Below are 21,880 nucleotides of genomic sequence, written 5' to 3' on the forward strand. Positions count from 1 at the left end.
CATTAATGTGAGACCAAAATATGAAATATTCCCCAGTTTGCACATGAATGCAGAAGAAAAAAGACAAAGCTCATCAGTTCAATTTCAGGAGGTAATGGCTCTGCTCTCCCCAGAAGATTGCCTGTGTAGCTAATTACAATGAGTAAAGGAAATTGAAAATGAATGTCAATGAGTAGAGGAAATGGAAAAGTGAGTGTCCTTGAAGTGATCTTTCTTCTCCCCAAGAACCCTGCCTTGCTAAGAGCTGGTCATTTGCTTTTAAAACCCTGGGAGTTGGAAAGATGGACTCTCTTGTGCCTAGCTGGATGGGCACATACTCCTAGGATCAGGTCACTACTAGAGCTGTATACACACACACACACACACACACACACACACACACACACATACATATATATGTGTATATATATAAACTAATTATATCCTAGTTTGCCAGTGGAAATGAAATACTAGTGTTGCCAATGGAAATGAAGTCCTTTTACGGAGTTATGAGAAAAGCATTTTCAGGGACCCGTGACTGCTCCTAGGTTGCCAATGTCTTATCTCCATGCATCCTGCTATGGAAAAATTCCAGCCTTGTTTTCATGAAGTCCAGAAGATAAGGCCAGGGTCCAAAAATTCTGTGCCATCAGTTCAATCCACATCAAAGCTTAGTCCAGTTTACCCTTTGTCCCTGTCCAGCTAGCATAGTCTCTGTTCCTGACTGCACTATAGATGGTCCTGTATTGCCATACCAGTCTCACGTTTGGAGCCTGCACTTGTAATTTATGCACCTGCTGGGTCCACTGGCAGCTGCTACAGAGAAAGAGTGCATTATAGCAGAAGTGCAAAATGGACAAATGAGTTTAGAGGGAGAGAAAAAGAGAGAACTTGTCTTTTTCAGGATTACATTGTTACCTCAGATTTTGAAAGGACCACATGTTCTTTCAAAATAACTAATCAATTTCCCAGTTCTTCATGAGTTTACATTGGGTCCTCCCCCTAACCAATCCATTATCTAAATCCTCAGGGGTTCTGTGTCCTTTATCTAATCTGATCCTTTTCTTAGGCTAGAGAGACAAGTCTTTATGGTTGCCATCTTGGCTTCTACAGCACAAGCACCAATAGTGGAAGCATCTTTCCCTGTGCCATCTTGGATTCTATTGTGCATGAGCCTAAAGAAGAATTTCTCCTCTTCTCCCCAGTAATCTTGTACCGCACCAGTAGTTCCCAGAGAGACTCTCCCTGCCATTAGGAGATTGCTCAGGGTTGCCCAAAGATTAAGTCCTGAGAGCAGAGGATGCAGTGGTCTTCTGGAGCATGTGAAGAGCCTGTGAATACTATAGCTGTCTAGTGAAGCAGGCCCAATATTTGATTCAGCTTCCTAGTTTATTGGGCTTAATATTTGTTCCAGCTCTCTAGTTTACTATACTTAATGTCTAATTCCCTATGCTCCATTTATTTATTAATATCTAGATACCTAAGCAAACACTAGAAACTCTGCTAAACATTTTATATGGGATAGGAGCTATTACTAGTTCATTTCACAGAGGAGAAAAGTGAGATATAGAAAGGAAAAGTAATTTACTTAAGGTCAGGTAGGAGCAAGTGGTGAAGCTTCATATTAATCAGAACACATTATGTTGCAATAACAAACAACTCCAAAGTTTAAATACTTTAACAAAACAAATATTAATTTCTTCCTCAAACTGTTGGTGATAAGAATGGCACCATTTCTTAGACGAGTGGAGTCAGACTGGACCTTGGTTCAGCAACCTTGGTACTTGAGTTCTGGCTAAAAAAGAATTCAGGGCCAAGACTCAAACTATAAAATAAGTTTTATTTAGAATGTTACAGAGGTAGAAGTGAGTAGGTGAAGAAATAGGGTCAGGAAATAAGCTACAGAGGCAAAAGAGGGGCCCCTTGGAGCTTAGGAGAAAGAAGGATAAAGGTAACAGCCTTGAGAGGGTAAGGAAAGGCACAGACATGCTCCCAAGGAGAGGGCTCTGGGTCCTCTGGACTAAGGGCTTTTAAGGGTGGAGGTTTTAGGGGAGGTCCCAAGGGAGGATTTTAATAGCATATTCATCAGCTTTCCAGGTGTGTCCTTTCTGGGTCATTGTCTCCTCTGGGCAGTGGGGCACAGGGGCATATTAGTCAGTGAAGCTAGTCCTGATGTCAGCCATAGAATTATTTATCTGGTTTTGCTCCTTTTCTGGGCCTACAGCTGACACACAGCTGAGGCCTAGATGTATGATATGGGTCAGAACCTCATTGTCCTGGGGCTTAATGCTTAAGGGCTATTCTCTAGCCCCCATGTCCATTCCTCCTCTAAGGACATCTAATCTGCATGACTAGCAACATGCCAGGAGAAAAAGGGCAGGGGAAGGTCTGAATCACATGACCAGCATATGAAAAGTCAGGGGGTCTAAACCACATGACCAGCAATTTGCTAGTGGAGGAAAGGTTATTACCCTGAGGGCAAGGACCTTGTTTCCCATTTTACCCATTGTCAGGCACCCAGGAATTTCTGCCCTGCTGACCTTCTGTACTTGGCACATTGTCCTTGCTCTGCTCATGTCTGTCAAACTGCCTACCACAAAATTACATATTCATAATTGTTTGGCAGGGTGGCTGTTTCACACAATCAGTAGCCTAGGCAGATAGGGACTCCACCATTATGAAGCTTTACCACCTGGAGTAAATGAGCCCCTGTCATTTTGGGGAAGAGCAAAAAGGTCTCACTCTAGCAATTAAATGCTTTGATCTGGAAATGACATTACTTCTGTTTATAGTACATTGACCAAAACTAGTCAGGTAGGACTTTCCTAACAGCTACAGAACCCAGAAGGAGAGAACCCAGTATTAGTAAGTATTGGCAATAATGTCTATCAGCTTGGCAGACTAATTCGAGAGTCGATGCTTTTAATCACTATGCTATATCATTTCATCAAGCATGTAACTCCTGGCTAAATTTCCCTTATAATTGCATTTATGGGTTTGTTTCCCTCCCTTTTTCCTCACTTCATCCCTGCATTTCTCCAGCACATATTGAGCAACTAACTACAAGCCAGACAATCTGTTGAATGATGAGGATATTAAAATAAATGATATATGAGCGCTGCTTTTAAGTGCCCTTATTTTAAGAAGAAAGTGCTAATGAGTGATAGGCAAAACCCTGTGATACAAAGCAGACAGTTACATGAGGTCAGCAACAGTCAGCCCACCTATCCTTGGATTTCTCAAGAGGGAGAGTGAGTAAAGAATGTCAGGCAAGGTTTCCTGGAGGAGATAGCTAGCCTTTGAGTAAGGTAAGTAAAATTTGGAAGTGAAAAGGTGAAAGGACATGGGCATTCTGGGCTGAAGAAAGGGTGTGTACAAAAGCACAGAGGGTCAGGAAACTTCATGGGTGTACTTCAAAGCACAATTTCATTTGGTTGTGTTGAAATGCTGAATAGGGGAAAGGGAAGGTTGAATGATTAGATTCTTTACGAACTATAGGGACTTTGAACTTTCATGCTTTAGGGTAAAGTGCTGCAGGAGTATGTTTGTGCCTATGGCAAGAGCTCCTGTTGTGAGGCAGACTGACAAAGGAGCGGCTTAGTGATAAAGGGGCTGTGTCATTACTTATGTTCAGTCTAGGGTGACATAAGGGAGGGGCTTGGGCCCCTGGCAGAAGAGACCTAATAAAGGGTACAAGCTCCTATGGTCTGTTTTATGCCTAGAGAAGAGAGTGGGTTTGTTTCCTTGGAACCTTGTGCGGTGCCCTATAAAGCTCACAGACTTGTCCTATATAGCTTGCTGGTGCTGTGCTGAGCTCTGGGGATTCAGTGAGGAATAAAATGCATCCCAAGTGGACACAGCACAGGAAGCATCCTATCTAACAATACACGGCTTAACAGAATATTCCAGGGTCACCATGTTTGCACAAACTTGCTAATTCTCTTCCCCCCCTTTCCTATTCTATTTGCTTTTGGATCTCAACTATCATGCCATGTTTTGCCTGAGCCAGTTCAACTTACCTGGCTACAGCCTCAAGATTGACCCTGCACCTGGGCCTCTTTCCCAACCAGGTCAGACTTGCCTTAGGCTACCAACAAGCTCTTATCAAGAAAATAGGCTTCCAAACTGTAGCCCCTACTGCCCCTTGTCTCTAATTCAGTAGTAGCTCTGGGATGTAACTCCCAACCTTCTTGGAAATGGGTTGCATTACCTTTATTTTTTTTCAACTCTTACAATTATGTCCTATGTCCTACATCCTATGTTCTATGTGTACAAAAAAAACTACTGTCCTGATGGTGTCCTATGTCCTGTGTACAAAAAGGCTACTGTCAATGTTATTTTGTTTGGTTGGTTGTTAATTAGATGAGAAAAACAATGAACAGTTATAAACATTTGTATCTCTATTGATTAATGGCATTCAAAAACATTATCTGAAAATATTATTTTTAATTATCCTCAAGCACTCCTGGGAAATGAGCAAAGAGAAATCCTTGCAATCTCTACCAAAATAGAATTTAGAATTTCTTAGCAGAATGGTCTCTGTATGTACACCATTTTTTGTTTGTTTGTTTGTTTGTTTGTTTGATTTTGTTTCACTACAAGTTCAAAGGTTGAGACCTGATAACTTTGCTTTTCCCCCAAACCATTGAATTTTAATAAATGAACCCCATCTTGCTCCAACCTCTACTTCAAAATCTGAAATCTGGATCTCAGATTCAGTCTCATCCCTTCCCATCCCCATTATCAGATGTGCCATAGAACATTTGGATGCTGTGTTCCAAAACAACAGAAGCTTGAGCTGTTTGTCCATAGTCAGAGTTCTGCAACAGTCACAAACTGGTGAATAAAATGTTTGCTCCTCGGCTTGGAGGTGACACAAATATAGTGCTTGCAATCTTAATCCAAAAATCTCCTTTTTTCCAAATTTGGACCATTTCACCCCAAACCAGGCAAGCTTTTAAGTAACTAGAACTATTACTACATTAATAACACAAAACATGGTACTTTTTAGAACATTTATATTTATATATATAAAAATTAAATATATATAATATATAGTGTTTGAGACTAAAATATAATACATAATATTTAAAAAAGGAAAATTAAAAAAGGCAGAATAGCAAAAGTTGTGAATGACACACATATACACACTGCTAAAAACTACAATGGTCTGTCCTAACAAAAATATTTCTCTCATCTCCTAATTATTATCATGGATCCATTTATTATTGGGGTTTGGATGGAGAAAATTCAATTGGAGCCAGAAATGGAGGTTATAATTCCAAGAGTAGTTGGAGTAGAAAATGTGACCACAAGGAGCCCTTGGTCTCTTTCTGGTGAAAGTGGAAGCGACCGAATCTTCTGAGTCACTATTGCTAACAATAGTGATAGTTTGATTGTATTGGTACCTTGGCTGCTCTATCCCCAGGGTTAGGGGTATTCACGGAGGCAGCATCTAAAGATCACCAGAAGTTAACAGAAGACCCCATAGCCCACTAACACTTGACAAGGCAACTGGTTTGGGCCATCAATAAGCCAGGAGCAGGGGGCAGAAGAATAGTAAGAATGATAGTTATATGCAAATAGAGGTGTTTTTTTTTTAAGAGCAGGCTTGTACAAGAAAACCCCACTATACACAGCAAATATTTCACCAGGAACAGGACTTGGAGCTCCCTCACAGTGATGCAACAAAATGGGATTCTGCCCTTCCTTCCATCTCCCAATCTACACATCTTTCTCTCCCCCAGCTCAGAGGTGGAATGTCAGAATCAAGCTGATAAAGGTGAGGCCTTTCAGAAAGAAGTTGACCTCTAGGAAAGGGTAGGTAATGGGGGCAGGGAGGGTGCAGAGAAGGGAATGGGATGTTTAAATGCTAATTTTATGGACTCCAATTATAACCCTGGGTCTGTGCACATGAGTGTTCCATTATCACTTCCTCAGTGGTCCCACCAAGGTCAGGATCTTCTCTACTGCCTTTCAGTTGATTTCCTCAACATGCAGAACTAAAATGGTAGAGAAGCCAGGGTTTCAGAAGCCAGGTTTTCTGGGGTGGCCTTGATAGTGCAGCAGTGGGAACATATTGTCCACACAGCAAAAAGAGGCAATGACTGAGCCAGTTTAGTCCAACTGGTGTCTTGGCTTTAACATAATTTTCTTTAAACCCTATACTGACAGAACACTTCATTCCATTTTAAGGATCCCAGGACTGTGGCTCCTGATAGAGTGCCAACTGGTTAATGACAGAGCACAGGGCAAAGAGATTCCTGGCCAGTATGCTCCATCCTGTAAAGCAGAAAGGCTGCCCTCAAAGTGATGAAGGAAGTAGCTGCTGCTGGGATAAGAAGACAGTACCTGGAGACAGGGTGGTCAAACTAACCGTTTTTATCCCAAGCAAGACATTTGTAAGGAAATAACACTGATCCCATCCCTGCTCACTTTCCTTCCTGACTTGAGGTTTTTGCTTAATTCAAACTCTGTGGTGGCTTTTGAGGGATCCAGGATTTAGGATGCAGGCTAGGCCCTCCCTAAAGAAACAATGGCTCACCAGAATCATAGAACCTCTTCAAGAACTATAGTTTATGTCAGAACTGCTGAACCCATCTACTCTTCCTACATGCTCATTCACAGAGGGATCAGCTGTAGTCATGCCTTGCCTTCTGGCTTAAACACCTTATCCTGCAGGCTTGTCCTAGTAAGTGGTCCCTAGCCAGAAAAATGATCCTGAGGACTGGGGTGGCAGGTGGCTACTCCCATTTGTAACCATGGAAGTTGGATACACAGTAAAGTAGTCACCCTGCCCTGCCTTGGCCATGACACCCTTGCAAAACTATTAGAATTCTGAGTGGGGAGCGGTACAATTACCCAATGGTCAAAGGATAACCCCACATTAATTTTACTGAGGTTTAAGGTATGCTTTTTGTTGCTATTTAGGGTCAAGCAGTTCCTTGTGGACATTCTTTCACAATACTTCTGACTAGATAATTAAACCAGAGGTGAAGCTTCTTTCAAAGGGACATTTCAAGTCCTCCATCCCTCAGCTTACTGTTTTCAACTCCTTGCCAGGGATGGCCAGGATGTTCCACTTTACCAAATGAATAGAGAATGAGCACAATAATTCTAGGTTTGTGTAACCCTTATCCCTCATTTTATGGACCGGAAAATCAAAGGAAATGAAAAGATTAGGCCAAGGTCACTCAGTAAATGACAACTTCAGAATGGGGTTCCAGGTTTTCTGAGTGCTAACCCCTTGACTGAAACAAGATAGTCAAAAGTGGTCAGGACAACCAAGGTGATCACATCAAGTACTGAGGCACCATACTGGAGGACTACAGCTTTAGACAACAAAGGTCTATGTTCAAGGACACTTTCCACTTCCCAGAAAAATGATTTCATTTGGACTAACAAGCAGGTCCCAATTCAGATTCTGATTGGGCCAGAGTGCCAGTTGCAGTGAAAGAGATGGCCTTGGTAGCTGATGTCTCCCTGTGCCTTGCATGGAAACACTTGCTTGATACCTAGAAGGCCCCAATTAAGGTGTTAAGAAACAGAGAACAGTGCAATAACTCTGTATTGTGGCTCAGAAAATTAATGGTCCCTACATCAGCTGAGTTACCTAGTAAACTTGCCCCCCATTGTTTCAACAGAATAGGTCCAACACGTAACTAAAATGGGGGAAATAAGAGAATCTGACCAAATCCTGAACAAAAATGAGTTTTGAAATATTTTTGTTTAGATTTTATCTGGGTTACACATGGCTTCTGGCTCCTGCAAAAATGATCAAAGTATACATGAATATGTTCCCAGAGGAATCTGCATCCTTAACAGGTCTTCTCACTGAGCTTACATAAAAGGATTGCACAGGGAGGTGTCAACTTCTAGAGGTGGATATGGGTAGGAGCCTGGATCATGTTTCAGAAAGGGTAGGTCCATGGTGCTCTAGCCCCTTGAAGCAGCTGTGGGGCCAGAGATGGAGCTACTTTATTCCTGGGCATTAGCTGATTCTTACCAGCTGGGGAGTGACAAAGAATGTCACCCCCACAGACCCATTTGAAAAGATGGTGATGACCCTTGGCTGATGACTGTTTAACTCATTAAAGTGAATATGACTAATGAAAGGTGACCATGAGAAAGGGCTATGCATATTCTGGGCATGACATGGAAGGCCTCACCGACGTTGTCAGGACTGAGTGAATCAGGAGTGCACTCTAAACCCTGCTTCTTGGGAAGGGGAGGCCAGGCATGGATTCTCTTTGTAGCACTGGTTCTCTTTGGTTAGCAGGTGGTGGCTGAGAAAGGCCATGGGAATGTGTGTGTGTGCATGTGTGCCTACATGTGTGGATGGTGTCAGCATGGGCCATGGCTGCCTGCAGTGCCCTCTGTACCACCTTACCCAGTCAGTCTGCTCTTCCTCTTACCAGGCCCTCTCATCAGTCTGTTCCCTAAACTCTGCAACTCTTATCAGAGTGTCTGAGGCTCACAATATCCACTCCCTGCAAAGTCTTCCACATAGGGCTTGTCAACAAGGCTCAAGGCACTGCAAAAAGGGGAAATATGATTGACAGAAGAGGAGAAAAAGACTTAAGTAAAATCCATGTAAAGAGCACCTCTCCCATGCCCTGTAGGGGTAGTACAGGGTGTCTGAGAGCCAGGTCCCCACCCTAAGCCTGTCAGAGCCCAACTGAAAGGTCTCACCACCTGAATGTTTAAAAATGGATTCAAAGTGCTTGACAATTGAAAAAGTAATGGAAAGTGTTAGGAATCTGGTGAAGAACATGTGTGCCTCCTTTCCTTTCCACTGGAAATTATATTTGGGTGGGGGAACTCCTACTGCTTTATTTATTATTATTTTTTTTTTACAAATGAGGTTTTCATTTTATTCTTTGATAAATATTCTATAGTACTCCTATCCTTTCATCTGCAACTCCTCAGGCAAGCTCCAGAGTTCAAATAAGTTAAGTGAGGCAGACTAGGGAGAGAATGGGGTTTGGGTAGGCTCCCCTAGTGTGGGTTCTGAAAAGTGGTAGGTAACACACAGTTGTCTTGCTGGTAAAATGGGACATGAGTCCTAGCCTTTCCGTCTTCCACCATGACCTTCTGACTTATCTGGCTAGCCCAGCATAAAGGAGAAGGAAAGGGGGTAGTGATAATGGAGACATCTGGATCCCTCTGCAGATTGACAGATAGGTGTCCATAATGGGCAGCCAGGATGATTGGCAATTTAATCTCAGGTGAATGAGGGCTGAATTTGAACTCAGTGACAGGCTGTTCCATAGACAAGGATAGAATAAAGTCCCTTCTGCAGTCCTGAGGAAGGAGAGATGCACCAGGCTGTAAGTGCAGATAACAGACCGACTGGCCAGGCCATCTGTTTCCATCTATATGTACCATAGCCATTCAGCCCTACACTTCCTGTCCCCCAGGCCAAAGCCTATCTATTCTTACATGAATCCCCGATTCACTTATTGGAGACCACAGGGTTAGCATAGAAAGGGAATGCTAAAAGTCCCCTCTCTGCTGCCCATAACCTTCACTTTCCCCATCCCCAGATGCAAGTGCAGGTCAGAACATGCACATCCTCTTGAAGAAGAAGGAAGGGCAGGCCCAGGAGGCTGAGGCATACATACAGCACCATCCTTGGATGGGGTGTTTCTGGGAGATCTATTTCCCACCTTCCATGGCAGGAGGAGGAAGGTTGGTTGGGGACAGGAGCAATGAGCAACGCACGCCCCTGAATATCAGGGAACAGCTTCTCCTCTGCCCCGCAGAGATGCCCCAGCTAGGCTCTGGCCCCTACACATGAGTCTGCATGCGCTGCTGGAAGCGCTGGCCATAGTCCGAGTGCTGGGATGTGTACGAGAATCGAGTGGCTGTGGTGTACTTGCCAATAGGGTCATATGCCTCGAATGGGGCTCGCTCCAGGGCAGAGGGTGGGACTTGGGGGTAGCCCAATCGATAGGTGGGATACCCTGCTGCCCCAGGGAAGGGATGGGAGCTGAACTTCTCATAGTTCTCGTAGGACAGCTGGCTGGTTGTGTCGGTGCCAGCTGGGGTAGCTGGGCCAGGGGCTGTGGGCTCTGGGCCATAATCAGAAGCTGGGGCCCGGCTGTAGGTGTTGAGCTGGGCATAGCCGCTGGAGTGAGAGAGACGGGAAGAGGGGCGGCCTTCGAAGCGGGCAGGGCCGGGGGCACGGTAGTCAGCATAGAGTACTGCCCTGGAAGAGGGTCGGTCTTCATGGGCACGCACGTTGTAGTAGCCATTGGTGGGGTCCTGGGTCAAGGAGAGAAGATGATGGAGGAGGGAACACCCGCTAGTGGGAGTCGGGAAGGGGATCAAACCTCACAAGGCCCTCAGGGCTCTGCCTTTGGTTCCCAGCCAACCTTTCCACCTCCTTTGCTCCTTCAGGAAACCACCTGACCTTCTCTCTGTAACCTGCCCTCCAGTGCACAATCAAGCCCTCAGAACCCTAAGCTCCAGCCCAGCCCTGGTGCCCCTGCCCCATCCCCCTTTCACACCTTCATCTCATACTCCTCCCGAGTGTCAATGGTATCACAGCGCAGGTCCTGCTTCAGGTCCACATCATCCTTGAAGGACTGCAGAGCAGCAGGTGTGGGGCATTAGGAGGCTGAAGTCCTGCTCTTATACCCCACAAACCCCACCCCCACCCCCAGAGAACATCAAATGGAAAGGGTCTGGGATCATGGGCAGGCTTGAGTTCTGTATTCTCTCCCAGTAAAGACTCTGGAATGTAGTGGGAAGAAGCCAGAGACCTGGATTCTAGCACCCATTTTGTAACTAACAGATCATGACCTTGGGTATGTCGTCGCCCCCCTCCCCCCGGGATCCAGCAATGAGGCAGTTGGATGTGAAAAATTCTAGGGGGTCCCAATTATATAGGAAAAGGATAGGACAAAGAAAGCCCATGGAGACCCCGCCTGTCTATCCTCTGCTGGAGGAAAACAAGACTGGGAGTATGCATGTGTGTGTACACATGCACATGTGTGTCAGTGTATGTGCATGTATGTAAGCATGTAGGGACGTGTGTGAGCATGTGGGTGTGTGGCAGGACCAAATTATAAGCTGACTCATGGAGGAGAGGGTGACAGCGGTTATTAGAGAACTGAGATAGGGCCAGTCCCAAGAATGTGAAGACAGGAATGGGCCAGGGAAGAGCAGGACCCTTACTGAGTAGATGGCTTTCATGACTCGAGTCGCTGTGGAGATGCTGGCAGTATCATCCTCTCGGTCAGAATGCATTGTGAGTGGCTCACGGTTCACTGTTTCCACCTTGATGTCCAGTTTCCTTAGGGTCACATCCTTGCGACCTGAGACAGGGGAAGGAAGTCTGGATGCTTTCTGCCAGCCTTTGCAGTGGGCTGTTTCTTGACCTACCTTGGCTGGGATGTGCAACTGCCACCCCCTGACCCCTCAGACCCTGCCTGCTGGAGGCCCTGGAAACAGTGAGGGAGGGCTGTGGCCCATGGAGTCCATACTCACTGCCTTTGCGGCGCCGGTAGAGGAAGAACACCAAGGTAATAAAGAAGGTGGTAAGCAGGATGCCTGAACCGATGGTGGCCCCAGCGATGATGCCCACGGGTAACACCTCTTCAGATGAGGAAAGAAAGAAGGTGGTAAGGAGGGAGACACCCTGGGAGTCTGAGCTCAGTGTGGGCTGAAGAACAATCTTGCCAAAGGCCACAAGCTTCAATGGCATCCATGGATTGTTTCCAGGGTTGGTTTAAGTCAAAGTGGGGTTTGAGAGGGTTTGCATTGCATTTGGGTTTGGGCCTGAGCTTAAGCTTGATTAGAGTGGAGGTCATGGTGATGCATCATCCTAGCCATTGGAGCACCAACTTGACTTTGGCCTTGGTGATCCATCTGTCCCTCTCCTGTAGTCCACCTTCCTATGAGGTTTGGTCTCTCTTTCCTGGGATGGGCTCATTTGAGGTCAGCTGTCTTCAAACTCTCTGATCTGCCTATGTTTTCTGAACTCTTTTATCACCTGCTCCAGCCACACCATTATGAAAGCTTCATCTACACCTACCCACCCAGAACTCCAACCGTCCACCTTGGCTCTCCCTGCTCCCCAAAGCTGGCAAGAACCTGAGACTCTTGCCTCCAGTTTCCACTCCTTCCTGGAAGTCTGGATTGATCAGATCTGTGTAAAGGGCCTTCCCTTGTAAAAAGCCTTGCCTGCTGAGATCTGTCTTACTCTATCTACTCTCTTCTTCCACATCAACCCCTGGCTGGCACCCTCAGCTAAGACAGAATTGATGTATCCTCAGTTATTTTCCTTCATCTCCCATGTCAAATGGCTAATTCAAAAAAAAGTCAAACATAACGTTACTTTGTCATATTAGAAGTGTCTTAGGGAAGGGAACATGCATCTCCTATCAGACAAGGAATTCTTGAAGAGGTGGGGAATCAAAACTTACTGGGCATCTGTTATATGCCAGGTATTTTATAAATATTCTCTTGTATAATCCTTGCATGAATCCAATGAGGTAGGCAGTGTTATTCCCTTTCACAGATCACTTGACATTTCTTCAACTGAAGTCATTTGCTGCCACTGTGTAAGTTCCTCCATTAAACTGAGGTTCCCATAGGGCTATGTTCACATTGGTCCCTGCATCCCCTAGGGTAGGGCCTAGCATATAACAGATGCACAATAAATATTTTAAAAAGCAAGCAGATTTCCCAATCTGAGCAACAAGGCCAGGTTTTAGTGGGGAGGCCCAAGACAGAGCCTGTCTCACTCTGAGCCTGGTCCCAGGAGATAAGAGGGAGAATCCCTAGGCCACCCTGCTCCCTGGCTACAAGCCAGAACTTCTGTCACCTCTCTCTTCCAGCTGAATGATGGCCGTGCCTGGCCCAAAGCTGTTCCAGGCAGTGCAGTTATAGTGGGTCTGAAAGTCAGCCTCCATGACGTTGTTGATGGTTAGTGTGGACAGCACCCCGCTGCCTGAGTTGGTCCTCTCCACCGTATAGCGTTCCAGAGTCCCCACCTCCAGAAAGTTCTCCTTCCATGCCCATGCCTGCAGTGGGAAGGGCAGGGGGTGGTAAGAAATGGTCAGGTGGCAGGAACACCTGATCCATCCTCAACACAGTTTTATCCCATGTGCCTGTGTATCCTTAAGCCCAATACAACACCCCCTGCAACAAATCTAAGCCATAGCTACTTCCTCAAACCTTGGCATTGAACCTTTGATCTAGAAGAAGCAGTGGCTCCCAAACGTGACTGAGATATATGCCAGAAACGTTCAGATATATCCAGGGACATTCTTTAAAATGCCAATTCTTGGGACTTAACACCTAAATAGGAATCTCCCAGGAAGAGGCTCAATTATTTTTAAAATCTCTATTTTTATAATAATCTCACACAATGTAGGTATAGCTTGTCCAATGAACCAACATTTAGGAACCCCTGATGTTGTAGAGAAATTCCTGGATGGGGTAGTCAAGAACACTGGGTGTTATGCGTGGTGCTCCCCTCGAGTCCTTGTGTGGCTTCCATTTCCCTGTTTGGGTGTCTGTTTCATCACCTGTAAAGTGAGAGGACCAGACTGGCTAATGATCAACATTTCTTTCACATAAGTCAATCCTAAATCTTAGCTTTAGCTAACCCAGTGGCCTGGCTGGCTCTCATAGTGATGAAGAGTTATCACTGCAGAGGGGTATCCCAGGCTCTTTCACCCCTAACCTCCAGGAAGGCAGTCCCCATTTGTGACCCCTCCCTCTAAGTAGAGCCTAAGGAGTGAGTAATGACTGAGCACTGACTTTTTTTCCTGGATTAGTTATCCTTGCTCTGCAATCAAAGCCCCTGGGAGCCGAGTTACTCTCTGTCTGGGAAGCTGTGGTAATAAAGTGTCCCTGAGCAGCCCTGGAATCATCCAAATGGTTATTAAATGTGATAAGGAGTTTGATGGTTAATGGTCATAAAAGGAAGTAATGGTCCATAGTGTAGGGAAGAGGGGAGAGCAGGGAGGGGAGCAGTGAGGGAGCTGGTAAAGAGGAAGACAGAAGAGAGGTTAGAGGGACATGGGGCAGGGTGGGAAGGAAAGCTGATGGAGTAGAGCTGGGAGGAAGAGGGAAAAGAAGGGAGCAAGAAAAAGATCAGGAGGAAAGAGAAAGATATGATGGAGAAGAGAGAGCAAGAGTGTTAGCCTAGGGGACTAACAATGAATCCAGTAAGGGGCTCCCTTGGGCCATCCTCACCTGCTGTTACTATTACTTGTTACGGCAACCCTGTTAAGGCAGGATCACTGCCCTCATTTTGTGGATGAAGATACCGAGGTTCAAAACACTACACAATTTTCTCTGGGTCACACAATTAAGAGAAATGGTGGCATTTGAGCAAGGAAAGGGACAGAGGGACAAAAAGTTGGAGGATTAGAAGTAGAGATAAGTAGGAGCATAGACAGAGAAAATGGGAGGAGACTGAGCTGGAGTAGAAAAGTATGAGACTAGTTCTCCTCACACCCTATGCCAGTCCTAGCACTCACAATGCGGTCTGGGGGTGGTGTGCTCCCGATGAAACATTCCACCTTGCCACCATCACCCCTAACAGCATACTGTACTGCCTCACTGGAGATAATGGGGGGACCTGCAAGCAGAAGATTCAGTCAGGGTCAGGTGGAATCTACAGTGCCTGCCCACCCAGGCCCAGCCCCTCTTAGGTCACTTACCATTCACATAAAGTGGCACCTCCCTCTCAGCCACTCCTATGCGAGGTACAATGGCCCGGCAGGTGTAGGTGCCAGCATCTGCCTGGGTCACGGACTTCAACAGCAGCTGGTTGCTGTTACTCAGTACCTTGGTAGAGAGAGCAGCCTCAGGTGGAGAGCTAGGAGGTCTGGGCCCCTAGGTCTGTGTGGGCCCCGTAATGGATGTATTGGAAATAAAGCAGGAAGGGCCACAAGTGAATTCCCAGAAGGGAAATGGGGTCCTGAGTCTCTCTGGTCCCTCCCTTGACTCTAAACGGGTTGGCATTTAAACATACCAACTCTGCATGAGACAGGAGGGCCAGAAGGCAGGTGAGATCACAGAGGATGCAGTCTCTTTGGATGAACTGTTCTAGTGAAAATTTCACCCTGAAATCCCTCTTCCTGCCAAAAATGTTTAATGTAGGTCTCTGTAATGCTGTAGAATTCCACCTTTTCCTCTTTAGTGACCCATTCTAACTCCTCTACCTTCCTACATATCATTCATTCACCACATCTCTTGCTACCCCAGCACCTCCACCCAGGCTCTCTTCCCTCCTTCCACACACAGGTCAGCAAATCCTCCCCACTGCCACTAAACCAGCCAGCTATCCTTCAAGGAGAGTGGGGGTTAATCACAAGCATTGTCCTTCTCTTCCAAATCCCAAGACTAGAAATATCCAAGGTTCAACCTGAAAACTAATGCTGCACCTCCCTAGACTCCTCCCCCTCACTGGTGTCTAAGCTCTTTCCTCCCAGCACCTCAGAGAGGCAGCACATGTCTTACCATGTTTGAGTCCTTTTTGGTCCAGGTGAGGGTGAGGGGGGGATTCCCAACCCAGACACATGTGAGAGTCACATCAGAGCCAATGTCTGTAGTCGTAGGTTTAGGGTCAACTACAATCCGAGGGGCAACTGAGGTAGAAGGGAGCATCTTGTTAGGGTCTCAGTGTTATTGGGGTCAGCTCCAACTAACATTGTCTTTTCTTTCCAGTCCTTCCTGTGTCTATTCCCCATCTCCTCAGCATCATGGAGCCTACCCAACTCCACCCCAGGCCCTTCTGCTCCCATGTTACACTCCTGCTCTCAGTCTCTGCCCCTCTACTTGCAGCTACTCACAGTGGACATTTACTAAGGTGCTGACATTGGTGCTGCCCACTTTGTTGTAAACCTCACAGGTCACAGGTTCCGTGAAGAAGGAATAATCAACGTTTGTCTCATAGCGACTCTCATGAGCATCTTCAATCAAAAAGCCCCCCTTGGCCCATCTGAGGGAGAAGATGATATAGGAGTTAGGGCTTGGAGTCCTCTCACACACATCCAGGGGCATTGCCCTTCTTAGTACTCTTCTCAGAATGCTCCCAGACCCTGCTTCTCACACCTGTAGCCCAGGATCTCAGGATTGGCTGTGGCCTGGCATGTAAAGACAACATGCTCGCCTTCTTGCACTGTCTGTGGCTCGATGGACAGGGTCACCGTAGGAGGGTCTGCAAAGCAGGGGACAGGAAGTCAGGGTCTTCTGTACCTCAGGTTTTTTCTCTCCTTAGCATATACTCTTGGACACTACCACTGTGCTGTGGTCTGGGAATTTGATTTTGCAGTGGACCACCTACAATAAATATACCTGTCTTTCTCATTTTTACTCCATGGAATCTAGGGGGTCATTTATGGTGATGATGATCAAGGATGACACCAAAGGAACAAATTAGTTAATCAGTATAAAGGCCAATAGTGGCCACTAGGCACCAGTGCAGGCTCCTCTGGCTTATTAAAATGGGAGGGGTGGGGCATTTCTCCAATTGCTTATCATGACTGGGTGGAGGTAATTTATTGAGCACATACTAGGTAGTATACTCCAGGCCAGATGCCCTTACACTATACCTCATTTAATATTCACAACTCTGAGAAGCAGGTATGGGTCCAAAATTCTTTACCTGAAACCCTTGAAACTCTATATTTCAGAATTTGGAATTTATCAAATTTTAGAAGGGTAATAGTGTGTATGAACTGTTTACCATGCAAGACCTCCAGCAGGGTCTGTGCAACACCCCATAGTGACATACATTAATACCTCTGCAGTGAAACGGGTGACTATTCAGATTAAGTGGCTTAAATAAAAGACTATAAAGAGCCATGGTTCAGGTTTTGCTACTAAATCACTTTTACTTCTTAATTTTGGATAAGGAATTGTATTATTTGTTTTATTTTCTGCAGATATACAGAATTAGAAACTGAGGCTCAGAGATATTAAATAATTGCCTGGAACCGCATGCTGGTTTAGACCCAGGAACTGCTCAACTTATAGCCAATGACTCTTTACCAGTCTTCAGTGCCCATGGGTAAAATCAGAGAAACTTCACAAAATGAAGAAAATGAGCCTATTTTCTGGGGCCCATAAAGGATTCTTCAGTACTTCTCCATGATGCCCACATTCCCTTCCCCACCCAACTCCTCCAGCCTACTCTCCCCTGGGACCCTGCTCACGGTGCACATCAAGCTCAATGGAAGTCTCCTTGCCACTCGGGATGGCCTCGTTCACGCTGCGGCAGGTAAAGACTCGCCCAATGTCCAGGTCTGTGGGGTTAATGAGCAGCTGGCTAATAGTGGTCTCCCTCTTCCCATCCTTCAGCAGTTCCTGGGGTGAGATAAGGGTGGAAGACATGGTCAGGCTAAAAGCCTATCCTCTGCTCTCCAAATGACCGAACTCAGATCTTGACTTGCACTGGAGGGGCACTTTAACCTGAAGCTCAGCACTGCCCACAGACCCAACCTCCTCCAAGTTTTTTTTTCTTTAGTAGACTTTATTTTTTAAAAAATATTTAAGTTTACATAAAAGTTGAAAGAAAATTCAGAGAATGCCCATATGCCCTCCTCCTCCTCTCCACAGTTTTGCTGTCACTAACAGACTATATTAGTGTGATATGTTTTACAACCAATATTTTGTTATTTTGTACATTTCTTATTGTAGCATCTTTTTAAAAATATATTTTATTCATTATGCCATTACAGTTGTTCTATTGCCCCCTTCATTCCCCTCCACCCTGCACACCCTTCCCTCCATTCCCCCCTTTAGTTTATGACCACATGTCTCAAGTTCTTTAGGTTCTAAATTTCCCCTACTATTCTTACCTTCCCCCTATCTATTTTCTATCTACTGTCTATGCTACTTATTTTTTGTACCTTCTCCCCCCTTTTCCTTCTCCCACTCCCCTGTTGCTAACCCTCCATGTGATCTTCATTTCTATGGTTCCTCCTGATCTAGCTGTCCTCTTAATTTGCTTTTGTTTTAGGTGTGGTTGATAATAACTGTGAGTTTGCTGTCCTTTCACTGTTCATCTTTTTTATCTTCTTTTTCTTAGGTAAGTCCCTTTAACATTTCATATAGTAAGGGCTTGGTGATGATGAACTCCTTGAATTTGATCTTATCTGAGAAGCACTTTATCTGTCCTTCTATTCTAAATGAAAACTGCTGGATAGAGCAATCTTGGTTTTAGGTCTTTGGTTTTCATGACTTGGAATACTTCTTTCCAGCCCCTTCTTGCCTGTAAGGTCTCTTTTGAGAAATCAGCTGACAGTCTGATGGGCACTCCTTTGTAGGTGACTGTCCCCTTATCTTTTGCTGCTTCTAGGATTCTCTCCTTCATTTTAATCTTGGCTAATGTAATTCTGATGTGCCTTGGTGTGTTCCTCCTTTGGTCCAACTTCTTTGGGACTCTCTGAGCTTCCTGGATTTCCTGGAAGTTTATTTCCTTTGCCAGATTGGAGAAGTTCTCCTTTATTATTTGTTCAAATAAGTGTTCCACTCATGGGTGTTCCTCTTCCCCTTCTGGTACCCCTATAATTCAGATGTTGGAACGTTTAAAGATGTCCTGGAGGTTCCTAAGCCTCTCCTCATTTTTTTTGAATTCTTGTTTCTTCTTATTTTTCTGTTTGGTCATTTTTTTTCCTCTTTCTGGTCCACTCCTTTGATTTGAGTCCCAGTTTCCTTTCCATTACTATTGGTTTCCTGTGCATTTCCATTCATTTTAATTAGTTTAGCCTTCATGTGTTCCTCTAATTTGTGACTATAATCAACCAGTTCTGTGAGCATCCTGATCACCAGTGTTTTGAACTGTGCATCTGAAAGTTTGGCTATTTCTTCATCACTTAGATTTATTGGCTCTGGGGCTCTGAGTTGTTCTTGAGCCATGTTTTGATCTGTTCCTGCCTGTTACTTATGAGGAGAGAAGCCTTGGTGTTTACCAGGGCGAGGCCACCCAGGTCACAGGTTTGTGACTCTGTATGTGGGGGCAGGGTCAGAGAGGGAGCAATGGAGGTCTTCTCTGCTCGCCCACTCCTCCTCACCGCTCACCCCCGCCTGCTTATCCAAGCGCAAATGTGCGAGTCTGCCGCCCTGTGCCAGTTGCTGGGGCCTGCGAGATCTGTCTCAAGGCTCGCCTGTTCACTGGTTTATCTGCGTGCAAATGCGCGAGGACTGCAGACAGCCAGCAGCACCTCTTCCCTGGGTTCCACCCATAGCTAGCCCACACCTGGGATCCGCGCCCCTGGCTGCCTGTGCACCACCCAGATCTTTTTTGCCCGACTGACTCCGCTGCTGGTTTTGCCCCTCTCACCGGTTTAGCTGAGTGGTCCATTATTTCCAGACTCCGTATTCGATTTTCTGTGTGGTTTGGTTATGTTTATTGTTGTTAAAATTTCATTATTTTTAGATTTGGTTGTACGAGGACAAAAAGTGTTCCCACCTACACCTCTATCTTGGCTGAAGTCCCGGAATACTTCTTTCCAGCCCCTTCTTGCCTGTAAGTTCTCTTTTGAAAAATCAGCTGACAGTCTGATGGGAACTCCTTTGTAGGTAGGTGACTGTCCCTTTATCTCATGCTGCTTCTAGGATTCTCATTTTTAATCTTGGCTAATGTAATTCTGATGTGCCTTGGTGTGTTCCTTCTTGGGTCCAACTTCTTTGGGACTCTCTGAGCTTCCTGGACTTCCTGGAAGTCTATTTCCTTTGCCAGATTGGGGAAGTTCTCCTTTATTATTTGTTCAAATAAGGTTTCCACTCATGGGTGTTCCTCTTCCCCTTCTGGTAACCCTATAATTAGAATGTTGGAGCGTTTAAAGATGTCCTGGAGGTTCCTAAGACTCTCCTCATTTTTTTGAATTCTTGTTTCTTCTTATTTTTCTATTTGGTCATTTTTTTCTTCCTTCTGGTCCGCTCCCTTGATTTGAGTCCCAGTTTCCTTTCCATCACTATTGCTCTCCTGTGCATTTCCCTTCATTTTACTTAATTTAGCTTCTATATGTTCCTCATTTGTGGCTAAAATCAACCAGTTCTGTGAGCATCCTGATCACCAGTGTTTTGAACTATGCCTCTGATAGGTTGGCAATTTCTTTTTTGCTTAGATTTATTGGCTCTGGGGCTCTGAGTTGTTCTTAAGCCGTGTTTTAATCGGTTCACACCTGTTACGTATGAGGGGCAGAGCCTTACTTGTTTACCAGGGCAGGGCCAACCAGGTAGCTGGTTTGTGACGCTGTATGTGGGGGCGGGGTCAGAAAGGGAGCAATAGCAGTGGCCTTAGCTCCTTCCTGCTGCTGGGTCCTGACTGGACTGTCTTACTTCTCGCTCCTTTGCTGGTTTATCTGTGCGCAAATGTGTGACCGAGGTCACCCAGCCGCCTTGCACCTTCACTGGGTCCACCTGTTGCTACCCCACACCTGGGATTCAACCTTGGCTGCCTGGGTTAGGGGATCTTTTTTGCCGGACCAGCTCTGCTGCTGGCTCTGCCCCTCTTACCGGTCTAGCAGAGGGGTTCTTTGGTGTCAGACCCCGTATTGTTCAACTTTCTGTGGTTTGGCTGCATTTATTGTTGCTAAAACTTTATTGTTTTTAGATTTGGTTGTGTGAGAAGGCAAAGTGTTTCCACCTATGCCTCCATCTTGGTGGAAGTGTGTTTTACAACCAATATTAACATATTATTACTAATGTCCATAGTTTATATTAGAGTTCACTCTGTGTGCTAGTTTTCTGCATGGTTTTGAGCTTGATTCCTGGAATTCTTTTAGTCCAGCTTAAGTTCCTCCTCTTCTACAAAGTCTTCCTTGGCCATCTCAGCCTTTAGGACTCTCCCCCAACCTGAACTTGTGTCTTTTATAAGCAATCTATTCCATGCATGGCTTTAGGCACACTCTGCCTTTCCTCTTAAGATACTGTGCCTGAGCATTTCTGAGTTGGTTTTCTCCTACTAGACCATAAACCCCTAGAGGGCAGAGAATGGACTCACAGGCTCAAAGTGTCATATGGGGTCAATGGTACCTGACCTGAGATCCCCAAATATGATCAAAGGAACCCTGGGGCTGCAAAATGCCTAAGGTACACCATACTATTAGCCAAAAGTAAGGTGTGCCCTTTGACAACAATACACACATCTCTCCTGGGCCTGAACAATACCAGTCCAGTGTAATAACAGTGGCTTCCTTGTGCTGCTTGGCAGAGCCATTGTCTTTAATTAATATAAAAAAGGGAGGGATGACAAATGGTTATTAACAAATCAGCCTGTTAGGTTGACAAAATATTTCAAAGCATACAGCCCTCAAGGAGAAAAATAACAAGAGCTCTCGGTGGTGAAAAAGTTAAACACTACTGAGGCCAAATTTTCATTTGTCATATGGTGAAACTAAGGCCAAAGAGAAATGAATTGTACAATATGGCAAAGGCAGAGCTCCAAGTTTTCTCCAGGGCCACCCTCCAAGGTACACAGGTGAGCTCTCTCTCCCCACAAGGGGAATGTTTCTTGCAGCACCTAGCAAAGGGCTGGGTAAACATATGTTTGTCCACAGATGGCAGAAGAAACTCTAAACAGCAGATCACTATTAACTCTACCAGGTGATCCTGGGCAAGTCACCTGATGTCTTTTTCTACCACAGGCTTATCTATAAAGTGTACATGATGATCTCTGCCTCCTTAGCCTCTTAGTTGTCCCAAGTGGGAAAATTTTCCAACTAGACAATAAGTTTGAGGTGCTCGGTAGGCAGAGCACAGTCTGACTTACATACAAAACCCAGCTCTGCTTCATGCCGGTTGTATGACCTGGGGTAATAACATCTAACTTAGAAAACTCCTGTGAGGATTAAGAGGTACTATCCACAAAGCTTAGTATACACAATGCCTGGCACACAGTAGCTCATCAATGTAGCTATTATTACAATTA

At 45.4% G+C, this 21,880-nt stretch overlaps 1 protein-coding gene across 10 annotated transcripts in view; it reads right to left on the reverse strand.

The window, feature by feature from the left end:
• Positions 1–8,809: 8,809 nt before the first annotated feature.
• Positions 8,810–21,880, reverse strand: part of KIRREL1 (kirre like nephrin family adhesion molecule 1) — a 123,738-nt gene continuing 110,667 nt past the window's right edge. For 8 of the 10 annotated variants that reach the window (XM_053667991.1, XM_037137033.2, XM_053667992.1 and 5 more), the window contains 11 exons: positions 17,160–17,310; positions 16,057–16,162; positions 15,795–15,943; positions 15,463–15,590; positions 14,661–14,787; positions 14,478–14,578; positions 12,812–13,010; positions 11,473–11,580; positions 11,161–11,300; positions 10,491–10,568; positions 8,810–10,245 (listed from right to left, as the gene is read on the reverse strand). In XM_053667991.1, the coding sequence (XP_053523966.1) occupies positions 9,769–10,245; positions 10,491–10,568; positions 11,161–11,300; positions 11,473–11,580; positions 12,812–13,010; positions 14,478–14,578; positions 14,661–14,787; positions 15,463–15,590; positions 15,795–15,943; positions 16,057–16,162; positions 17,160–17,310 (1,764 nt within the window). In that variant the 3' untranslated portion in view covers positions 8,810–9,768. The remainder of the gene's footprint in view (positions 10,246–10,490; positions 10,569–11,160; positions 11,301–11,472; positions 11,581–12,811; positions 13,011–14,477; positions 14,579–14,660; positions 14,788–15,462; positions 15,591–15,794; positions 15,944–16,056; positions 16,163–17,159; positions 17,311–21,880) is intronic. The other 2 variants (XM_053667989.1, XM_053667990.1) reach the window with 2 other exon arrangements.

This window comes from Artibeus jamaicensis, unplaced genomic scaffold (assembly GCF_021234435.1).
Source record: "Artibeus jamaicensis isolate MK-2021 breed Jamaican fruit bat unplaced genomic scaffold, CSHL_Jam_final contig_475, whole genome shotgun sequence".
NCBI classification, from domain to species: Eukaryota; Metazoa; Chordata; class Mammalia; order Chiroptera; family Phyllostomidae; genus Artibeus; species Artibeus jamaicensis.